The 21656-nt window shown below is 43.7% G+C and overlaps 1 protein-coding gene across 1 annotated transcript in view; it reads right to left on the bottom strand.

Annotated features, from left to right (window-relative positions):
* galnt14 (UDP-N-acetyl-alpha-D-galactosamine:polypeptide N-acetylgalactosaminyltransferase 14 (GalNAc-T14)) overlaps window positions 1-21656 on the bottom strand; it is a 131919-nt gene that overhangs the window by 29643 nt on the left and 80620 nt on the right. The window contains exons 4-6 of the mRNA XM_079179944.1: window positions 12778-12845; window positions 9805-9870; window positions 3111-3232 (exon numbers count right to left, since the gene is read on the bottom strand). Of these exons, the coding sequence (XP_079036070.1) occupies window positions 3111-3232; window positions 9805-9870; window positions 12778-12845 (256 nt within the window). The remainder of the gene's footprint in view (window positions 1-3110; window positions 3233-9804; window positions 9871-12777; window positions 12846-21656) is intronic.

Raw genomic sequence — 21656 nt, 5'->3', positions numbered from 1 at the left:
TAAATCTAAATATATGACTATAAAGTGAATGTTCAGACAGTGACGGATGACTCACACACACACACACACTTAAACCGTGAGTATAAATATGGATGATGTTGGTGCAGCAGCAGAATGTGATCAGGCTCTGTGGTTTACTTATTGATCGCTGCTCTGTAGATGGAGATCAAAGGTCTTTAATATCAGCAGGAACAACTGTGGACTTGATGGAGGAGGAGACAGAAGAGAACATGAAGGTGTGAAGAGAGGAGGAGAGAGGAGTCAAACAAGGAGACTCTGTATTCATCTTTAGTTATTGTTCGTCCTTTTGTCTTTATTTCAAACTTGCTTTGGCAATAAATAACGTTTGTTTCTTCGGCCAATGAAGCACGTTTGAAGTGAATTGATAAAGGAGAAGAGATGATGGGAGGAGGTGTAAAGATAAAAGGAGAGAGGAGAGACGGAGGAAGATTAGGAGATGAAAAGGATGGGAGAAAAGAGCAGAAGAAGTTGGAGAGAAGAGGTAAAATAAGGTGATAAAGGAAGAGATGGTGGGAGGAGGTCTAAAGAAAGGAGGATAAGTGGTAGTAAAGAGAGAATAGTAGTAATAAAGAAGGCGAATTGTAAGAGAAGAGATGAGGAGAGGAGGAGTAAAGAGCAATACAGGTTAGAGGACACGAGAGAGGAGGTGAGGACAGGAGGAAATGAGAAGAGAAAAGAGCAGAAGAGGTCCAAAGAGAGAGAGATCTGATAAGATGATAAAGGAGAAGAGAGAGTGAGAGGAGGTGTAAAGAGCAGAGGACATGTGAAGGAAGGAGGAGAAATGGGTAGAGAAAAGAAGAGAGGAAGTGTGAGGAGAGCGGGAGGAAGATGAGGAGACAAGGGGAGGTTAAAAGGACAAAGAAGGCAATGGGAGAAGAGGAGAATAAAAGGAGGAGGAAAGACAAAAAACAGTTCGAGAACAGACGGAGGTGAAAGGAGGTGGGAGGGAGGAAATGGGAAGAGAAAAGAGGAGAAGAGGATGTAAGAGAGAGGTCAAAGAAGGTGGTAAAAGGGAAGAAAGGGAGGTGAGAGAAGGTGTAAAGAGAGCAGAAAACAGGTGAGGAAAGGAGGAGATGGGAAGAGAAAAGAGGAGGAGGTGTTAGGGTATAGGGAAGGAAAGACCAGGCAGAAGGGACAAGTGGGAGGAGAAAAGCGACAAAAGGAGTAAGAGAAAAGACAATGTGACAGAAAATGTCTTGAAGACATGAGTGTTGAGAGGAGAGGAGGAGTCAAACAAAGTGAAGGAGGTGAGAGAAGAAGAAGAAGAGGTGAAGGTAGAAGGCAGTAAAAGAGGAGAAGAAGACATGGAGAGGAGGTGTCTAGAAAGCTAAATAAAAGGTTAAGAGAGAAATGATGAGGAAAATGAAGTGAGGTGGTGAGAGGGCAAGAGAAAATAAGAGGGGGAGATAAAAAGAGGTGGGAGAGAAGAAGAAGACGAAAAGGGCGAGATGAAGGGCAAAAAAGAAGGCGAGAAGAGAGGGGAGGTAAGGACAGACAAAACAGGAGGCAAGGTGAGAAAAGGGAGGACAAGTGGTAAAAATACGTGACGTGAAGGGAGAAGAGGAGGCGAGAAAACAAGGTGACAGGAGAGGAGACGAGGAGGAGGAGGAGAGGAAGAGGAGGGACACAAACAGAGAGAGAGAGAGAGAGAGAGAGAGAGAGAGAGAGAGCGGCGGGATGAAGAAGAGAGTGCAACACTTATTTCTTAATGAGAGGCAATCAGACCGACAGCTATTTTCTCCCATGGCGCTATTTCACCTCGACCAGTGGATTTATCACACACACACACACACACACACACACACACACACACACACACACACACACACACACACACACACACACACACACACACACAGTCTTGTTTCCAACTCTTTAGAGGACGTTACATTGACTTACATTCTGGAGACTTAACCCGACCTATAACCGCTACGTGCCTCGGCCCTAAACCAAGTCTTCATCCTGTAACGACATCGTGTACGTTATGCAGGACGAGCATCTCGTCCCCGAAAGGAAGGCGAGTCCCCACAATGGGACGATGCAGACTGTTTGTAGCGAAACCGACAAAAATCTATTATTTATGTAATCCTTGTAATCATGAACAAGGAACTATAAAGACCGCAAATACCCAGTGGAGGTTGATGGGTCAAACTAAAACGTTCTTTACCACCGATGGAAGCTGTTCCCCGAGAAAAATAAGAAGTCGATGTTGTTTTCTTTGTCACGTAACTTCCGTACTTTTTTCTCTTTCTTCTTTTCTCCTCAAGTTTTTCAGAAACATAAGTAACTAGTTTTGTTGCCTAAACCTAACTTAGTATTTAACGATCTTTTCCTGAACCTAATTTAGTATTTAACGATCTTTTCCTGAACCTAACTTAGTATTTTACGATCTTTTCCGGAACCTAACTTAGTATTTACGATCTTTTCCTGAACCTAACTTAGTATTTAACGACCTTTTCCTGAACCTAATTTAGTATTTACGATCTTTTCCTAAACCGTAATAAGTATTTTACGATCTTTTTCAAAACCTAACTAAGTATTTTACCATCTATTCTTAAACCTAACTAACTAGTTTTGTTCCCTAAACCCAACAAAGTATTTCACGATATTTTACTAAACCTAAATAAGTATTTTACCGTCTTTTCCTGTTTTATTACGTAAACCTAACCAAGTTGTTTCACGGAAGTTTATTTTGCAAAGACTGTTTCTGGACTTTTCGTAGGAAAACGCATGAAAAATGAGGAGTAACTTTTGTGAAAGATATCATAAGAACTGTCGTAAAAGGATACGTTACTGATACTGAGTAAAAAGATGCATGTCCCCACAACATGAGTAATACAGGCGCACACACACACACACACACACACACACACACACACACACACACACACACTTTATAGTGCAGTGAAGTGCTCCATATTTTTAAAGTGGAATTGCTGAAGTCATTGACAATCACACGCACACTCCTCTTCAAGGTTAGACAAGAAAAGTGAGCTGAATTATGATTTAACAGTGAAGGTCCACACACACACACACACACGCACACACACACACACACACACACACACAGGTGTCTGGTTGTGGTCTACCTGTTTGATCCTCTGCAGCAGGGGGGGCAGCCAGTCCTTGTTGACCTCACAGTGGCTGTCCAGGAAGGTGAGGACCCCGGCCCTCGCAGCGTCGGCCCCGCGCACTCTGGACCTGATCAGACCTGACGCACAAAACAGGAACACAAGCATGTTGTTCTAGAGAACTCATAGAAACATGTGTGTGAACACACAGTACGGCACGTTTCAGTCGCTGTGACCTCAACAGCTCATAGAGATTTCTTATGTTAGGAGAGACTCGGTAAAAACGTCTCACGACAGAGTCACACTGGCTGAAAACATATTTCAGTGTAATTGAGAGCTGCAGTGTGTGTGTGTGTGTGTGTGTGTGTGTGTGTGTGTGTGTGTGTGTGTGTGTGTGTGTGTGAGATTGAGAGCGTCTGTGTTTGCTTCTGGCCTCAGACGCCGACCGTAAAGAAAGTGTGCACAAGTCGTCAAACTATCTGAGTCTACGTTTCATAAATTACCTCCACCGACGTTTCAAATAAATAACAAGCTGCTGCAGTGTTTAGAGATATTTATGTGCATGTTGCAAATGTGGGTACTGGTTTTATAATAATAATAATAACAACACATATTATTATTATTCAGTGGGTTTCATTCCCCATCTTATTTATTTCAGAATTCTATTCTTGTTTTTATGTTTATTCTTTGTGCTGCATTTCTTGTGTGAAAGGTGCTATAAAAATAAAGTTTATTATTAGTAGCAGTAGTGGTTGTATTAGTATTAGTATTAATATTGTTCTTGTTGTTATTAATATTATATTATATACTGTATAATAATGCAGAGTATTTGAATGGTCATTGTATTGTTTAAAATGTAAAAAGGACAAGCGGTCTCCATCCTCGTTAACTTTCCCCGGTGACTATCGTGTGCAGTGTGCACACGATAACGTCAGACCACGCAGCACACACACACACACACACACACACACACACACACACAGCTGATATCGAACGTACAGCCTCGGAGCCCCGTCAGAGCCGCTCTCTGCTAAATTGGAATGCTCCACTTTGCCTGCTGAAATTGATTCTTTTCAGGGCGGTGGATCGGATAAGACAGTATATATTCAACTTTCACGCTCTCAACTGTGACTCAGTTACACACACACACACACACACACACACACTCACACACAGAGAATATTCTTAGACATTGGACGGGGCATCGTTAGTGCCTTGCTCAACCTATTCACATCCCCTATCTCCCTCGCCCTCTCGCTCTCTCAGTCAGTCAGCAAAAGGGGAAATCGATGCCGGGCTCTTAGAGGCCCTGTCAGACATGGACACAAGCTTTTAACAGGCCCATCACACTCTGCATGTGTGCGTGTGTGTGTGTGTGTGTGTGTGTGTGTGTGTGTGTGTGTGTGTCGGCTGATTGTGGTCGTGCTGTAGAAAGAGTGTGTGTGTGTGTGTGTGTTTAAATGAGCCTGTTAGGGAGGTCTCCCTGATGGGGGCCAGTGTTCTCCTCTATTTGGACTAAATGGTCTAATCAATACTCCCTGACATGGAGAGGTACTGTGTGTGTGTGTGTGTGTGTGTGTGTGTGTGTGTGTGTGTGTGTGTGTGTGTGTGTGTGTGTGTGTGTGGCTCTTTTGAATACGTGTGTACACATGCGCACAAGGCTGGGCGTGCCATGTTGTGTGTGTGTGTATGTGTGTGTTAGCGTGACTGTGTATTTGGGTCCATTGTGTGTGTGTGTGTGTGTGTGTGTGTGTGTGTGTGTGTGTGTGTGTGTGTGTCGGTGACATTGTACGAAGGGCCGTGAAGTTTCACGCTGCGCTGTTAGGCCGAGGCTCAGCCAATTAAAAATCCCATTTCATCCTCAATAAGGCTTTATTTTCTGGATGGATGGACACACACACGCACACACGCACACACACACACACACACACACACACACACACACACACACACACACTGGAGCCACAAGCAAGCATGCACACACTCACACATGTGGACATTTACTCAGATAGATACACACACACACACACACCACATACAGTGCAGGACAGCCTGACTTTGTGAAGGGGAGAGTGTTGATGTACACTGATAACTCTTAACTGTCTCTTCCCATCACAGCTGTGTGTGTGTGTGTGTGTGTGTGTGTGTGTGTGGGTGTATGTGTGTGTGTGTGTGTGTGTGCTATTCACAGACTGTATATAAGAAGTGGACATAGTCATCGTGACGTCACCATAAACTCACGTTTACAATGTTTACTGAGGTAATAAATCAAGAGAGAAGTAGAGTCGCCCCCTGGTGGACATTAGAGAGAATGCAGGTTCAGGCACTTATCAGTACCGGATGTCACCACCTGGTGCTGTCGTATGTTTTAGAGGACGATTTAGAGATTTAGATCTACCCTGCATTGTTTCATTCTTTGTTTTTTGGAAAACAGCAGAAAAACAACGCTGGAAAAGAGTTATTATTCCTCAGCTATCTTTCAAGCACTTTGTTTGAATCATAGAGATGCCTTTAAGTATTGGTTTATATTTACTTTAAATTCAATTCATAACGTGGCGTAATGTCGTGCATCTTTATTTCACACACACACACACACACATATATGTTTGTGCGTTTTCCTACGACAACAAATGTCCATTTCTGCTCGTTACATTCATTTTCAAAATAAACTTCCGTCTTCAAAGGAAACTACTTAGTTAGTTTTAGGAAAAGATCGCGTTTGGGTTAAAATAACTACAGTAGTGGCGTTACTTAAATACGTCAGTTACGTGACAAATGAATGAATGTTGATCTCGGGTTTCACACAGGGAGCGAACTCCTGGGTGACAGAACGGTTTTTGTTTGGTTGGAGATTTTTCCAGCTGTGTCGCACCTCTTTGTACGTCACGGGTGCCGAAAAACACTTCCGCAAAGGATACACAGCTCGATTATAGCTCCTCTGACAAGCCTCCTAAATCCTCCATCCTCGCTCCTCGAGATGTACTCAAGGAATCTGAACGTCTTTAAAGATGGAGCGCTGCGTGGGATCGATTCCCGGGTCACAAGTCGGAGAATCAAGGAGACGAGGAGGCACAAAAGAGAGGAGAGGAGGCGGCTGAACCACAGTTTTTCACAGATTATCTGTCTGTGACAGTTTGAGCTTTTCTTACTAAAGTTACCGACCGTAGCTTTAAGAAGTCCTCGCTGACTGGAGCCTTGAATGTCTGAAGGTTGTTCCTTCACAGAGGACGACAGTTATAGCGAACACAACAACAACAACAACAACAACAACAGAAACTCCTCAAACAACTCCAGCGGCGATTGTTTCACTGAAATCTGACAGCGGAGTTGGAGGAAGACTCCTCTGGGTCAGTGATTCCCAACCTAGGGTTCGGGCCCCTCCAAAGGGTCACAAGATAAACAACATGGTTCAGGAATTTAAATGACTGTCTCTCTCTAACCTTTAGTTGAGTTGTCATACGAACACACACGGCTGTTTGTTGCGATTAAATCTGGACTACACAAACAGTCCTGCCTTCAAATTCAGCAAAGCTGGAAGAAACTACCTTTAGATTAGGTTTCGGCTAATGTCGGTGAACGACCATGAGGGTCCTCACAAGTATAGTAAGTATGCACTTATGTGTGCGAGTGTGTCAGAGAAGACATATAGTATAAGCCTGGAGAGGTTTTATGGGCATTAAAAAGACAATTAAGTCAGAAGGCCTGAAGCAATAAACTATTAACTAGCCGAACTGATGAACCCTGCCAGTGTGTGTGTGTGTGTGTGTGTGTGTGATCAGCATGACTGTGCCATAATGAAATCCTTCAGCGACGGCATGTAGGACAAGTGTTCCTGTTGTTAAAAGAGAGAAAGAGAGAGAGAGAGAGAGAGAGAGAGAGAGATAGGGAGGAAGGGAGCGACTATAAAACACAAGAAACAAATTGGAACTATAAAGAAAGATGAAAATATAAAATGTGAGGAAGAAAGTGTGAGACATGCAGGGAACAAAGGTTTGCAGGGACGAGGGATACGCTCGTGCTTTGTTTCTGTGCAGTAATTCCGGATCAAACGGCGCCGCTGTCAGACCACAACGAGCCCGTTAGAAGTGGTCTCTGAGTGTTTTCTAGCTCCAGCTCCTCTCGGTGAGGACGGCTTGTTGAACTCGGGGTGGCACAAAAAAAACGACGGCAGTGAGACGCGTCCTTTTTGCAGGAGAACTGAGCCGAGGTCAGTTCAGAGTGAGGCGGTAATCCGAACCATCCGGGGAAGATGGAATGGACGGGTTACTGTGAGGGTTTAAACAAGTGTCGGGCTGCTGAAGTCATATCGCTGTCAGAAAGTTTGAGACGAAAAAAAAAACAATCTTCGGGGCGGAAGGTGAACGGATTTCTGATCTTAAGAGACTTTTCTGTTGTTTTTTTTACATTTGTGAATGAATTCTTCTAATCGTCTTTTGATTTTGTTCCACAAAGTGTTCCTCCTGGGGTCCACTCGTTGCTGTTGAGACATAGTTTATGTTATGATGATGATAATAATAACTAATACATTGTATGTTCCATGATTGTTATGGATGATGTGGGAGCTAAGAACAAAGAAAAGTCCATAAGTAATAACAAATAAAACCACGGAAATTAAACTGGTTTGGATCGTTTTATTTCTGTTTTAAATATCATATAATAGAGTTCCTAAGATGTCTGTAAAACACTTCTACAATGTATTCAACTAGTAGCCAGTAATGTACTGTAAACGTACAGTTTACAGTACAGACTGTACGTTTACAGTACATTACTGGCTACTAGTTGAATCCATTTCACATCAAGTTACTGTGACATTTTTACAGTAAATTATAGTAAAATGACGACGATATACTGTGACTTGACAGTCAGTTTTGGCATCAAACTACTGTGATATAGCAGTATGCTGTTGTAGAAGAGCAGTAATCCCACAAAGCCTCACACAGCTACAACTTAAACGTCTGGTGTAATAGTCTCTCTGCCTTTTGTTCAACAAGTCTGGGGAAACTATTGTGAAATATCAAAGCCTGTGAAGTGACGATAGTGTAATTAAATGTGAACTTTTACAGTTAAATCTTGATATATTCAGCACATTAATTTACAGAGTCTAGTTATAATGTCCGGTTGCTAAACGTTACTCTGAAACCTTCCAGCCAATCAGATTGCAGTATCCTCAGTGGCCGTGGCTCACATGGCTGTTATGATGACTTTGTATGCATTCGTTACTTGTCCTCTCACATCAGAGTTGTTCCCCCCACATATATCAAGGTTATCTTTATCGTCCCCACCGGAGGAAATCTGTTTTGCACCCAGAGTTCCCATAAAAAAAACCAGAGTACAAAAAGACGGCATCAGCGACACGTCAACACCATGAATCACCGAGCGAGAGACGAGAAAATGGAAATTCATACGGAGTACACACAAGTACAAGACTGCAAGTGTGCAAGTGTGCGAGGGAAGTGTAGCAGCCAGAGATATATATATGCTATTAAGCATATTAATAGCACCTGGGGGGGGGGGGGGGGGGGGGGGGAGGGAGACATGGCATCTCGTGCAGAAACAGTGTTTTTCGTCAATTTTGAGATTTGGGGCTTTTTGTCCATCACATGTTTTCTTTCAGACTAAATCCATATTTAAGTGTTTATTTTACTACTTTCGTGTCTTTATATTTCTACTAAATTCACCAAAAGTTACCGTGCGATAATGCCTTATTTGCATATGTAAACATAATTCAGAAAACTTGTAGTCGTCTTAATGTGAGTAATGAACTGGTGAAGTTTCATGGTGATGTCTGTTAATTGGTGTGTCTTCCCTTTAGTTTTACGTCCGTGAGCCCATCACATTGTCCAGCTGTCGTGTTCATTTGTGTGTAGCATTCAGTAGCGTTCTATATTTAAGAGCACGGAGGCTGCTCCGAACGGATTATACAGAAAGATGATCAGCGCGTCCGTGACGCATTAAAAACTAAAAGGAGGAACGTCCATATTTAGTGTGAGCGAGACATTAACTCTCTCACCGTTTGTCAGAGAAATAAGAAGTCAAACGTCTTTCAGGTTTGTGGAGTTGCTTTTGAATTTGTGGAAGCCATTTTCTCTCCAGCAACATTTCCTCTGTGACAGTCGGCGTCTCTTTCTGCCTCTCTGGGCTCCACTTCGACGACGGCTCCTGTCACTTCAATTCACTTCAGGTCATCTCAGTTCTCCAGCTCCATATGAAGCCAGAGATGAATGAATCCATTTCACTGCACTTCACTGCCTGTCTGTCTGTGTGTCTGTCTGTGTGTCTGTCTGTCTGTCTGTCTGTCTGTCTGTGTGTCTGTCTGTCTGTCTGTCTGAGTGTCTGTCTGTCTGTCTGCCTCTCTCTCTCCCTGTCTGTCTGTGTGTTTACATTTGGAAATGTTTAGGCAAAGGGATGAAAAAGGCCAACCCTGAGCCAATTTATGATACACACAAACACACGCTGAAATACTTTTATACACACACACACACACACACACACACACACACACACACACACACACACACACACACACACACACACACACACACACACACACACACACACAGCATACTGCTGACAGAAGTATGCAGAGACGAACAAATACAAAAGCAGTGTGGTTGATTAAATATGCAAATAGACACACACACACACACACACACACACACGCACACACATGATTAAAATGCTGATGTAAATTCTCAACAACATGCCAACACACCTTCCCTCTTGTTGTTGCGAAGACATTTGACTTTGGGCAGTTTGGTGAGAAGCTGGCAGTCACTTTCTGAAAAAAAAAAAGACAATAGAAGCAATTATTCTAATGAGCAGAATAATAAAGATAATAGAGTAGAATGCTGTGTGCTGCTTTATGTATCCGGATCGTTTTCTTTACTCTGGAGGGAAATTAGCAGCAGCGGGACGGCGATTCAGAGCTTTCGGTTTGACGACTCAGACACTTGTTTAGTTGCTGTGCGCTCCCCGCGGAACGTCAGCGCTGAATTCATATATTATTTCAAACAGAACTGCGATTCATGTTGAAAAAAAAGAAAGTGTCAAAATGATAAAAAGATAATAAGAAGAAAAAAGCCGAGCAGCTGGGATGTGAGTCATTTACAGAAGTGAAATTCATATTTAATGCAAGATTTTGAACAATAATGGCTTTTTAAAATATGGCCTGTTCTTACAAAGTCCTTTATTATTTATGAAAAGTGCAATCGTTAAGTCCACGATAGTGAGGTAATAATGAGGAAACAGCTGAGAAGCAAAGTAACAAGTGCTGCATATATATATAAAAGGTCATATTCATTATTGTTCACATTTATTATTTGGTTCATCGTTTCGTCCCAAAATGCCAAACGACAGTAAAACTATCTGGCGAGACGTTTGCAGGCTGAATGTTTTGTCACTCAAACATCAAAAGAAAGAAAACTAGAAGCTGAAACCACAGAACATTTAGCATTTTAAGAAAGAATCTTCTTCAATGATTTATTAATAAAAGAGTTGCTCACACATTCTTTTGTTTTCAGCTCATCCTAAAGTATTATAATTATTATTATCAGAGAAGCACCTCGTTATGTCATCATGTTGTCATTCGGCTTATCATGATGTGATCAGTTTTCCTGAGGTCCTTACAAACACAAAGTATCAATAAGTTACTCATTGATACTTCATTTAACTCTCATTGAGGCCACAGGGAGAAAGAAAACAGTGAAAGTATTTGAAGTGTGAGTTCTTTAGGAGTGTGACTCTGCTGCTCTCTCCATTGTGATATGAAAAGAACAATTTATTTTTCCCAAAATGTTGTGACTGAAAACCTCCATCAGAGCTCTTTGACCCAGAAGGAACGCCTGGTCGCTCTCCTCTGCGCTGAAGTCCTCCTTCAAAAGGCAGCTCTTTGTGATAAGAGGCGAGAAAAACCCAGACAGAAACCGTTTCACCCGTCGTGAGGATTAAGTCTCGACCTGGGATTCAGAAGCTCCGCTGTTTAACCAACGGTTCAGTCAGGACATCGAGGTTTTCACTGTTTATTGCAACAATAGCATAGACTGTATTTAAGAGGTGTACAGAGTCCCCGTGTCATCAGCCGTTTGGTTTATGGACGACGGTTTTAAAGTCTTGAGTTCCGGCATCTTGGCCGTGGCCATCTTGGCTTTCGCAACCAGAAGTGGCGCAAGAGGGCGGAGCTTAGTGCAACCCAACTCTGAACAGGACTGTTTTTAGGCGACTGAAAGGGTTAAAACACACACTGTGAAAGGGTTAAAGCTGTAAGAAGAAAACACGGACAACTCCCCCGTCAATCACCGTGTAGCCCCGCCCTGAAGCATCCTCTGCTTTATGGTCTGTTTGACTCTAAACGGACCATCATTTAAATGTCACCCGTTCTCTAACAGCTCGGTATCACAGCCTTCACACTCAGCGGTGATGTGTTTCACGTGCACATACATGTTTCTTTAACACCGTCGATGCTGTCGTTGCTCATCTCTGGTTGTTTACTTGCATGGATCCGTCTCCAGCGCTGATTGCATCTCTCCGCTGCTGCCTCATCTGCTATTTTTGTCTAAATCCGGCAGGATTTAACCTTCCTTACTTGGATTTTCACTTCTGCCCCATCTGTCCTGATTGGCTGTCAGGTTGACTCAGCAGGTGTCTCTGATGATGAGTCTGTGGCGAGCTGTTCTGCAGAGTGGGAGATTTCCTCACTGGAATAATTGGCATTGGATGTTTCGCCCCTTAACTGTGGAAGTGTTTACGTTTCTTTTTGTTTCTAGTTGAAACTCTGCATTTCACCAACAGCACTGAAGTGTGGGAAAGCGTCTTCGAGACCTTCCTCGTGCGCTTTGTATTTGTGTTTCTTGTTAAATCACTTTAAAGTTTCACTTACTCGATACGTTTCCCCGATTTGCGATGTGACAAGTCCGTCACACAAAGCTGCTGCGAGTATGTCACATGTAAAGTTATTAGTGCCTTCTCTGCTGGTTCCTTGAAATCCTTTAAAGTGTAACTTAAAGTTACTCCGAGGAGGACGAATAAAAGCCTCGAACACAGATGAATAAACCGTGCTGTTGAACTAAAGTTCCAGAGAGAAATGAAAACTTATCGGGGTTTTTTGGTTCCACCTGGTTTCACTGTTCTCCGATACAAGCTCGTCGATGAGTTTTCTGTCGCGCGGCTGTTTCTTCTTATCACCGCTGTGCTCCCCGGCCGTAAAAAGCAAAGTGCAGACATATTGTTTTTGATGGTATCGAGGTCAGCTCGGCAGATATGGAGGAGAACTTATTTTCCAGCGGGAAAGAAAACTCTTTCTGTGATTGCTCCCGTTGTAAGAGTGTTCGAGGCTTCAACTGTCTGACTCTCCGTCAGCACAGTTACTCATATTCACTTCAGTATCTCCATTCTATCCCACTTGTTATGTGCATAGCCTCTTTCCCACTGGACAAAAAAACCTCTGGGTTAGGTGGAAAATGTGACAATTGTCTTTCATTCTGCAGAACAGACTGTTCAGCTCAGCCGTCTCCTCTCTGACCCAGAATGGAGGTCTCTCTTTTCATCTTCATTGTAATCCTGATACGATGGACCCAGCTGCTGCTCTCACCCGTTATGTAGGTCTCATCTTTGTTATCCCTGACCTGGAAGAGACCTGGAGTGTGTGTGTGTGTGTGTGTGTGTGTGTGTGTGTGTGTGTGTGTCTCACCGTCGTCACTGAAGTCGTCCACCAGAATGATGTCATGGATGAGATGAACTGGGGTCCTGTTCAAAACACTGGAGAGACAAAAGAAAATATGAGTCTCAAATGTGCACAAACAATGTGCAATATACAACACGTAAATGCCACTGCACACACACACACACACACACACACATACACACACACACACACACACACACACTCAGGTGCTAGTGGATTCATTATGTACGCACTGCACGCCATATAAAACAACATATTGAAAATGTCAGCCCAAATTCCTGTTCTGAAAATGTATGACGCGTCGCCTCTAAGAAACGATTTCATTAAAGAGGAAGATTGAAACATTAAAAATTCATAAGTTTCTACTGGAGGAAAATAAGAAAACGTGTTTTGTTCTGGGTGTTCTGCTCTTTTTGTTATTTAATTATTTCTGCTATTCAATAACCTCTGTGCTCGTCACCCCCTCAGGGCGAGGCCGAGGAGGAAGGGAGGGAGGAAGGAAGGACAGAGGAGAGGTAGGTTAAGAATGGAGGGAAAATAGGAAGAGAAGGGGGGGAGGAAGAGGATGAAGGAGTAAAGAAGAGAAGAATAAATGACAAAGGATGAAAAGGAAAAGAGAGAGGGATTAGAGGAGGTAAGAGAGGTGGAGAGAGAAGGAGGGAAGGGAGACGGCATGAAGGGATGAAGAAAAAGAAGGATGACAGGAATAGACGTGTGCAATAAAAGAGGAAAGGAAAGGGTGGAGGAGAGAATGATGAAGAAGAAGAAAAGAAAGAGTGGGGTAAGAAAAGGCAGAAGGAGGTAGAGAAAGGGAGGAAATGTGGCTTTATTTACTGATGGATGTGTCTGAAGTCCTTTCTGCTGATAAATGAGCTGCGTCTCCGTCAAATCAACTAATATTCAAAAACTACACATAAGAACTAAAATCGTGAAGGAAGGTGCAAAGGATCAAAGAACAAAGTGGCCAGAAAGAAGGAAAAATAAAGGAGTTAAGGAGCAAAGGAAGCATGAACGGAGGGGATGAGGGCAGACCTTTGGTTGATTGAGACGGATCAAGGGAAGAAAGTGTTAACGGAGAACGATGGAGGCAATTCAGGAATGTGGGAGAGAGAGAGAGAGAGAAGGAGGGATGGAGGGAGTCAAGGCTAATCGTGTAGGAGGCTGAAGGAGGTGTGGAGCAAAACCACGAGTCTCATCAGGAGGAGCGATGGATGCAGGGTGGGAGGGAGGGAGGGGAGGTGGAGCGAGATGAAAGAGTGAGGGATGAAAAGGGAGGAGAGGGAGAGAGAGATGGCAGGCTGGTAAGGGAGACAAATAACCCCGAACTCTCTCTCTCTCTCTCTCTCTCTCTACGTCTGTGGAGTCGAGGGCCGATCAGGAGAGGGTGGATGAATTGGATTGATGGATGAGATGGAGGGAGGGAGGAGAGGAGAGGGGAGGAGGAAAGGTGTGTGGCAAGCAAATAGGAAAGATGGAGGGATGAGGCGATAAAGTAGAAAGACAATAGTGTGTTAATCTCATTACATCACATTAAATTAAAAATCCATCCATCCATCCATCCATCCATCGTGGTTGAAATCCGAAATTAAGATTAAGAACCAAATTGCATTTATTTCATTCATTTTATATCTAACGTCTGTCCACCTCTCTGTTACAGTGAGACAGACAGATGTGGATGGAGAGACACAATCTCTCTTTTTATTCTTTTTTCTTTCTTTCTCTACCTCCTCTCCTCCCTTTCACCACCTCCCCGCCTCTCTCTCACACACACACACACACACACACACACACACACCATTCTCTGGTTCACAGGCCACTAGCTATGAGGCTTAACCTCCCCTCAGGCGTGCTGAGGGAGAAGCTATCTGCAGCTCACAGAAAATATTATCACCGCTGACAATACCGCAGTCGGCTGCCACAGAATACAGCTCTGTATCTGCACCGCTCATTTCCAACACTCATATATCAATTTTAGGTAGGTGGTGGTGGTGGTGGTGAGGTGGTGGTGGGGGGGATATCTTGAAAGAATTTTCATTACCCACAGCTGCCATTTGGAGAGCGCTTTCATTCAAAGCATTTTTAAGAGTCGTGTGTGTGTGTGTGTGTGTGTGTGTGTGGTCCCCCCCCGGGTGGAGTTTAAGAGAGGTGAAGCTAAACGGGGTGCCGCTGTACTACTGCCAGAGTAGAGGGTTCAATTCCCACAGGAGCCCCCCCCCTCCCTCCCCCATGCTCAGCGTGTGTGCTCGCAGTAGACTGGATAGAAGAGACGCAGGCTGTTTAGAGACTCCCTGCTTCCTGCCACGTCGTCCTCGGCTCTTACAGCTACGAGGGAAGGTGACGCGCAGAATTCCTTCCCGTTCGATTAAAGACCGATGTGTCTGATGGATGTCGTGTCTCACTGACCTGTCCATCGTGCACCCCGTGCCTCTTGCCCCCTGAACAGGGTAAGCAGTGTAGAGAGCGGGCAGACGGATGGAGAGTCAATTAGCTCGCCATGACGCTGAAGCATCAGGGCGGCTGAACGTGAGGACCGAACTTGAGCAGATCTTGTATAATTGACAAGACATTCAGACGAGAGTTCAAACGGTTCGGTCTGCAACAAGTCAGGAGCATTTTGAATGAGTGATTATTTCATAGAAAAGTATAGAAGATATTATTAAAAATGATGGCGATGTAAATCAGGGTTACGTGTGTGCTGACTCAGCAGATGTCACATTTAATGACAATCGTTGATGTACAAGAGAGTAAACACTTGAAAGAAATACAGAATGCCTGAGAGCCTCTTTATCCATCCTCCACTGTATTTTTATATTTTGTCAACTGACGCCATGAATTTTGTGTCTTCTTTTACAAAAATAAAGACATTTCCATGTAAATTGATGCATATAAATGCATCAAACTTCTGACCGTGTGGATGTTGTAAAGATACACACACACACCGGTGAACAGATCGGTAGCAGCGTTACCTTCAGTATCCATCAGTCTGCGCTTCATGCAAACAGTCGATGTGCTTCATTTGCTCGCCGACTACAAATGAAGCCGACGTAAACGGCTCGGTGAACAACTACTCAGACACCACTTCACTAAGACAAAAAAGCTTCTTCTGGCGCAACTTGTTAAACCATTTATTTCACCTTTTGTTTGTGTTCGCTGAACGCGTGACGACGCCACACAGCCTGTTACAGGCCTCAGATTGTCTTGCCACTCTGCTGTCCGGGATTTATGGATTTATTTACACCTGACAAGTGACGCTTTCAGCTGTGAGCGAGATATCTTCTGCTCTGCTGGTTACCGGAGAACACGCCTTCACGTGTTCGTGCTTCTGTTTTCACTGTGACGGTGAATCAGCTGCAGACTTGTTTTTTTACTCTTCAGGTGACCAATGAGTTCCTTCTGTTGATGCTGTTAGTCTGAGAGCAGGAAACAACTTCCTTTAGTCTTCATCCTCTCAAAGCTTTCTCCCTCCATATTTATCTCTACCTCAGCCCACTTCTCCCTCTCCCTCTCTCTCTCCCTCTCCCTTTCTGTCTCTCTCTCCCTCTCCTCTCTTTCTGCCTCTCTCTCTCTCTCCCTCCCTCTCCCCCTCTCTCTCCCTCCCTCCCTCTCTCTCTCCCTCCCCCTCCCCCTCCCTCTCCCCCTCTCTCTCCCTCCCTCCCTCCCCCCTCTCTCTCCCTCTCTCTCTCCCTCCCTCCCTCCCTCTCTCTCTCCCCCTCTCTCTCTCCCTCCCTCCCTCTCTCTCTCCCTCCCCCTACCTCTCCCCCTCTCTCTCCCTCCCCCCCTCTCTCTCTCCCCCTCTCTCTCTCCCTCCCTCTCCCCCTCCCTCTCTCTCTCCATCCCTCCCTCTCTCTCTCTCTCCCCCTCTCTCTCCCTCCCTCCCTCTCTCCCTCCCTCCCTCCCTCCCCCTCTCCCTCTCTCTCTCTCTCTCTCTCCCCCTCTCTCTCCCTCCCTCCCTCCCTCCCCCTCTCCCTCTCTCCCTCTCTCTCCCCCCCCTCTCTCTCCCTCCCTCCCTCCCTCTCTCTGCCTGATTGGTTAGCTGACAGCCGGTTCTTTCATCCTCCACCTTGCTGAAGTAATTCATCACTCCTTTCTCTCTCTCCCTCTGCATCCACGGCTCTTTCCATTCATCCGCATCCCGACATCTTTTTTCCAACCAATTTCTCTATCAAGACCTCTGACAGCGATGGACGACTTTCTCAGCAATATAAAAATGAATGCCCACATTTAAAAAAGAAAAAAGAAAAAGAAAAGAAAAGCCTTTTTATTCTTAATGGTACTCGAGGTTATTAAAAATCAAGCCGTCTTAGAAATGTGTAGCAATGAAAACTATCCCTTAAAATGACACGAGGCCTGTTTTTTCTGTGCACGTTAAATCTCCGGTGCTCTGACAGAAAACCTTCCCCAGCAGATCTACACAAACTGTTCTTAGAAAGAAATCCTGATTCAGCCACTCGATACTGTTCGGCTTCTGTCTAACCACCGGTGATGCATTGTGCAATACATCTGCAGCCAGTAAATACTGTCTCATCACTGCTGATCTACAGCGCTGTACATCTACATTCATCAGTCCCGGTCGGTTTCCAGCCCAATCACAACCGAACCAGAACCGTGAAACAATACATGCACAGCAGAACAAACAACAATAGACATACGAGTCTTCAAATCTGCCCCCAATAACCAAAGATTAAATAAAAAGGCAAACACCTCAAACAACCAAATGAAAAAAGTATTGCGTCAATGCTGATGACGTCACGGTCAGAAGGTCCTCCCTCAACTTTAACGACGATTGAACGCAACTCGTGTCAATCAAATATTTCTCAAATGATATGAGTCACAAACAAGTTTTGTTTCTGTGTTTTTGAGCCAAAAAAGACTTATTTGTAATACTTTCTAAACCCAGCCAAAACTCAGCTCCTTTTCCAGCCCCGTTGAACAACTGGCGTAAACAACACGGGTCCAGTCTGAGGTCAGACGGCGAGTCTGTCCACATTAAATACAGTCTTGTTGCTGCTACAACGATCTACATATTCACTAATTGCGGTCTGATGATGTTAATGGATGCTGTGTGTATGAGCTCATCTAATGCCTCAAACGAGCATTGAGCAAACAGCCACTGAGGGTCTGTAAGTGCTCCGTATCAGCACCCTGTACGCACAGTTACACTTTGTCTCGTCACAGCAGGAGTCGGATGCCAATTTGAGCCAGCTGGCCCACAATGTGATGAGTTTAAATCACAGTTTCAGTTCCACAGTATGTTTGCTCCCAACATCGTGCAATAGGAGAGGAGCACGGGTACAATAGAGGGCCGCTAAAATCCCGTAAAAAAAAAACAGTGAAAGTTGCAGAAGGAAGCGAAGGCGATAAATCCGCCTAACGACCTTCCTCCCAATAACTCCTGAGCGATCAGTTGAAGAGGACGTGGTGCGGACTCTTTACGGTGCGGTTTTTTTTAGGACCACTGAACCAGAAAGTGCTGAGCTGGTGCTGATCTAGAGCTCTACCCTCGCTCGCTTTTTTGTGGCTCTTTCCATAACACTGGAACCTCTGCAGCTCAGGAGGCTGTTTTACACACACACACACACACACACACGCACACACACACACACACGCACACACACACACAGAGCCAAAACAAACCTATTCAAAACCAAACATGTCATCAAAAGCTCCACATCTTCTCTTTCTCTCTCTCTCTCTCTCTCTCTCTCTCTCTCTCTCTCTCTCTCTCTCTCTCTCTCTCCGCCTGCTTATCTCTCGCCCGGCGGAGACGGAGAAGATGAGATCAATCTTCGGATCAGAGGCTGATTAAATATCGACAATGCGCGGCTCCCCCCTCAGAAAACAACTCTTTGATCACGAGAGGAAGAGCTTTCAAAGTGCGCCGTCTTTGTCTGAGGAATCAAACTTATTAGTTGCGGCCCCGCATTTCTCGGAGGCCCCCAAAGCACACAAAACTCTAAAATTACAGCCTGTTATAATGTAATTGTAGGCAATACGCTCTCGGTGTTGTCAGAGTCCCCGGAGCAAAGCATGATTGCAGATAGTAAGAAAACGTATCTATTATCCGGCTCTTCATTTTCTTTTTTTTTCTGCTTGAAATTAGATTGCAGTTTCTCTTTTTTTTTTTTTTGCTGTCTTTGACTAAAGATGATTCAAAGCCTCTTAGAAAAAAAAGTTTTTTACAACGCTGAATATCTTCTGTAAAGTTTCTGGCCGTGATCCGATGATGATTGGCAGAATAAGCAGATTGATATTTTTTCAAAAGCATTCACCCTCAAAAGAGCGACGATGGAGGCTTTTTCTCAGCTCAGTATTCTTCACTTCACATTATCAAAAGTTTCACACGTTCGCCTTCACGAGCAGCCTCTGCTGCCGGTTGTTGTGCACGTCAAATGCCTTGCTCAAAGGAATACCGGCAGCGTCTATCTATCGTGATATTTATTAATTGAACTATTGTTAACAATGTTATATATGAAGTATTACAATGAAGAGATGGAAAAAGTATCATGAATTGAGAGCTGTTTATTTATTGGACGCCCCTCAGCACACGCCAGAAATACTAACCAAGCACCGTCTGTTGGTTTTCTGTGCATGGACACAATTTGTCTGGTTTTTTTGTGTCTCATAGGACAAAAATAATGCCGATGGACAGTCAGTTAGGAGCTTTTTTCGTGGGTGGGAGGTAAGTGGATGGGTCTAACAAACACAGAACTGTGATAGTTTTCCTTCACCTAAATATGTTTTTAAACGTAATGTCGTCCTGATTAAAAAAAGTTGTTCCGGGGCGACACAAAACCAATAGATTGAGTTTTTGTGACTATATTCTTGAACTGGCTGTGGGGCTGTGTTGGAATAACAGAGCAACATTCTGTAAAAGAGGCTTTAAAGACACAACTCACAACTCCGGTGAAGCCGTCATCTGATCGGCTCGTCTGAACGGCCTTTACAGAGACCGTAGAGCAAATTTATTTGGAGCGAATATCAACTGATAACGATCAGTGGCCAGTCGATCAAAGCACCTTTGATTCGTATATAAAACAGTTCGGCACCTTGCTCATTGCAAGGAGCTGTAGGAACCATGTGGACGTCTACAACTCGACCAAACAGGAGCTGAAGGTGTTGACACATTCAGGGCAGCAATTTCGCTGTCGCCATCTTGGATTACGTCCGTCGCCATGTTGTTGTTGTTTTTCCCAATGAACAGAAATGACCATATTTTAGAGAGACACGGTGTACAGCTCTGGCAACAACCTGTCAATCACAGTAGCCCCGCCCCTAAAGCGTCCCCTGCTTTATGGTCTGTTTGACTCTAAATGGACCATCATTTACTAAATGAACATCATGCTGTATTGAAGAAGACTTGAAACTAGAGATTGAGACCATAAACTCATGTTTACAATGTTTACTGAGAGAATAAATCAAGAGAGAAGTAGAGTCATTTTCTCATAGACTTCTATACAACCAGAGGAGTCTCGAGACGTTTGACGTTTTTGTAGTGCTCTGAAATAAACTGAACCCAAAAAATCAATCTGAGAATCCATGGTTTGCTCTGGCTCAGCTGTAATGTCAATGACACACAATTTGTAGTTAATGGGCCAAAACCTGCAAAATCACACGATGATCCATTGAATGTCCTCAAGCGACGCGCTAACACTTCCACCCGACGCTGACCTCTGACCTGTCTGTGGAGTCATCATGTTAAAAAAAGCCACTCTCCCAAAAACATGTGCAGCTGTTGAACATTTAAGAACTCCACAACAACACTTCTGCGACCATGACATCCCCGTTCTCTATCTGCCGGCTGTGTTTGTTGTCAGCTGCCTTCGTGTGAATCACTGACTCACCAATAACTTGCAGCACTAATAACCTTTTTGTTGTTGTTGTTATCATCCACTTTGCCAAAAGCACTTCAGTCTGCCTGTGAAGACATCTGGTGAAGCAATACTGTGAGAGTGGACTTCTGTGGACCTGCTGCTGCTCCACTAAAGGAAAACAGGAAAAAAGCAGCTTGGAAAAGTAAAATATCAAGATCGAATACAAAAACGTCAAACGCTGAAAGCTGCTCCGCAACAGTTTGCCTTCAGACGCTGCTGCTGGACGACACTTTGTACGAACTGGTTCGTTAATTTCAAGCAAAACCTTTGACTCCCATGTATTGTTGTAATAAATTACATGCATGTAAAACATGAAATGGCAAAAACAAGGCCTATAATTAGTCCTAAATACATGTTGAGTCCATGAAGATTTAATATGTGTAAAGCTTTGTGTATCATGTATACGAGGATATCATAAATCTGTTGATTATTCTTGCCAAATTCTATAAAAAGTAAGTTTTCAGACAAATATTTGTGTTTTTTTACAAAGCTGTACCAACAACAACAACAAAGACCATTAAACCAGTAATGTCCTGCATGGCCTGTGATGTATGTATGTAATTACACCATCACAAATGTTTCTCTTTCTTCATCTTAATTATTTATGATTTGTCTCTTATCCTCTACGGTTGCCTCCCTGGTATAGCACATTAGTTTGAACGTATGTATTTTGCTGTTTCTTATTAAAATGACAATACTAGTGTTTATTACTGGGACGATGTATCATCTAGCAAAAGTATCATAATATATATATATATATCTATATATATAGATATATATACTGTGTATATGTGTGTATGGCCTATCGCTGCCATAAATATCTTTTAATCATCAGATTTGTTGCTCTTGAAAGGTTTCATGTCAAATAAAGCTTCAGAGGATCCTGCTGAGAGCAAATGTGACAAATTCACCAACTAAAAATAAAAGGCAGCTAAACTTCTTCCAGCTCCAAGTCGCCACCGGCAAAGACACACACACACACACACTCACACACACGCACACACACACTAACAC

The sequence above is a fragment of the Pholis gunnellus genome (assembly GCF_910591455.1).
Source record: "Pholis gunnellus genome assembly, chromosome: 19".
Classification (NCBI taxonomy): domain Eukaryota; kingdom Metazoa; phylum Chordata; class Actinopteri; order Perciformes; family Pholidae; genus Pholis; species Pholis gunnellus.
The sequence above is the reverse complement of the archived record's forward strand: the minus strand, read 5'-3'. Positions and strand labels throughout refer to the sequence as shown.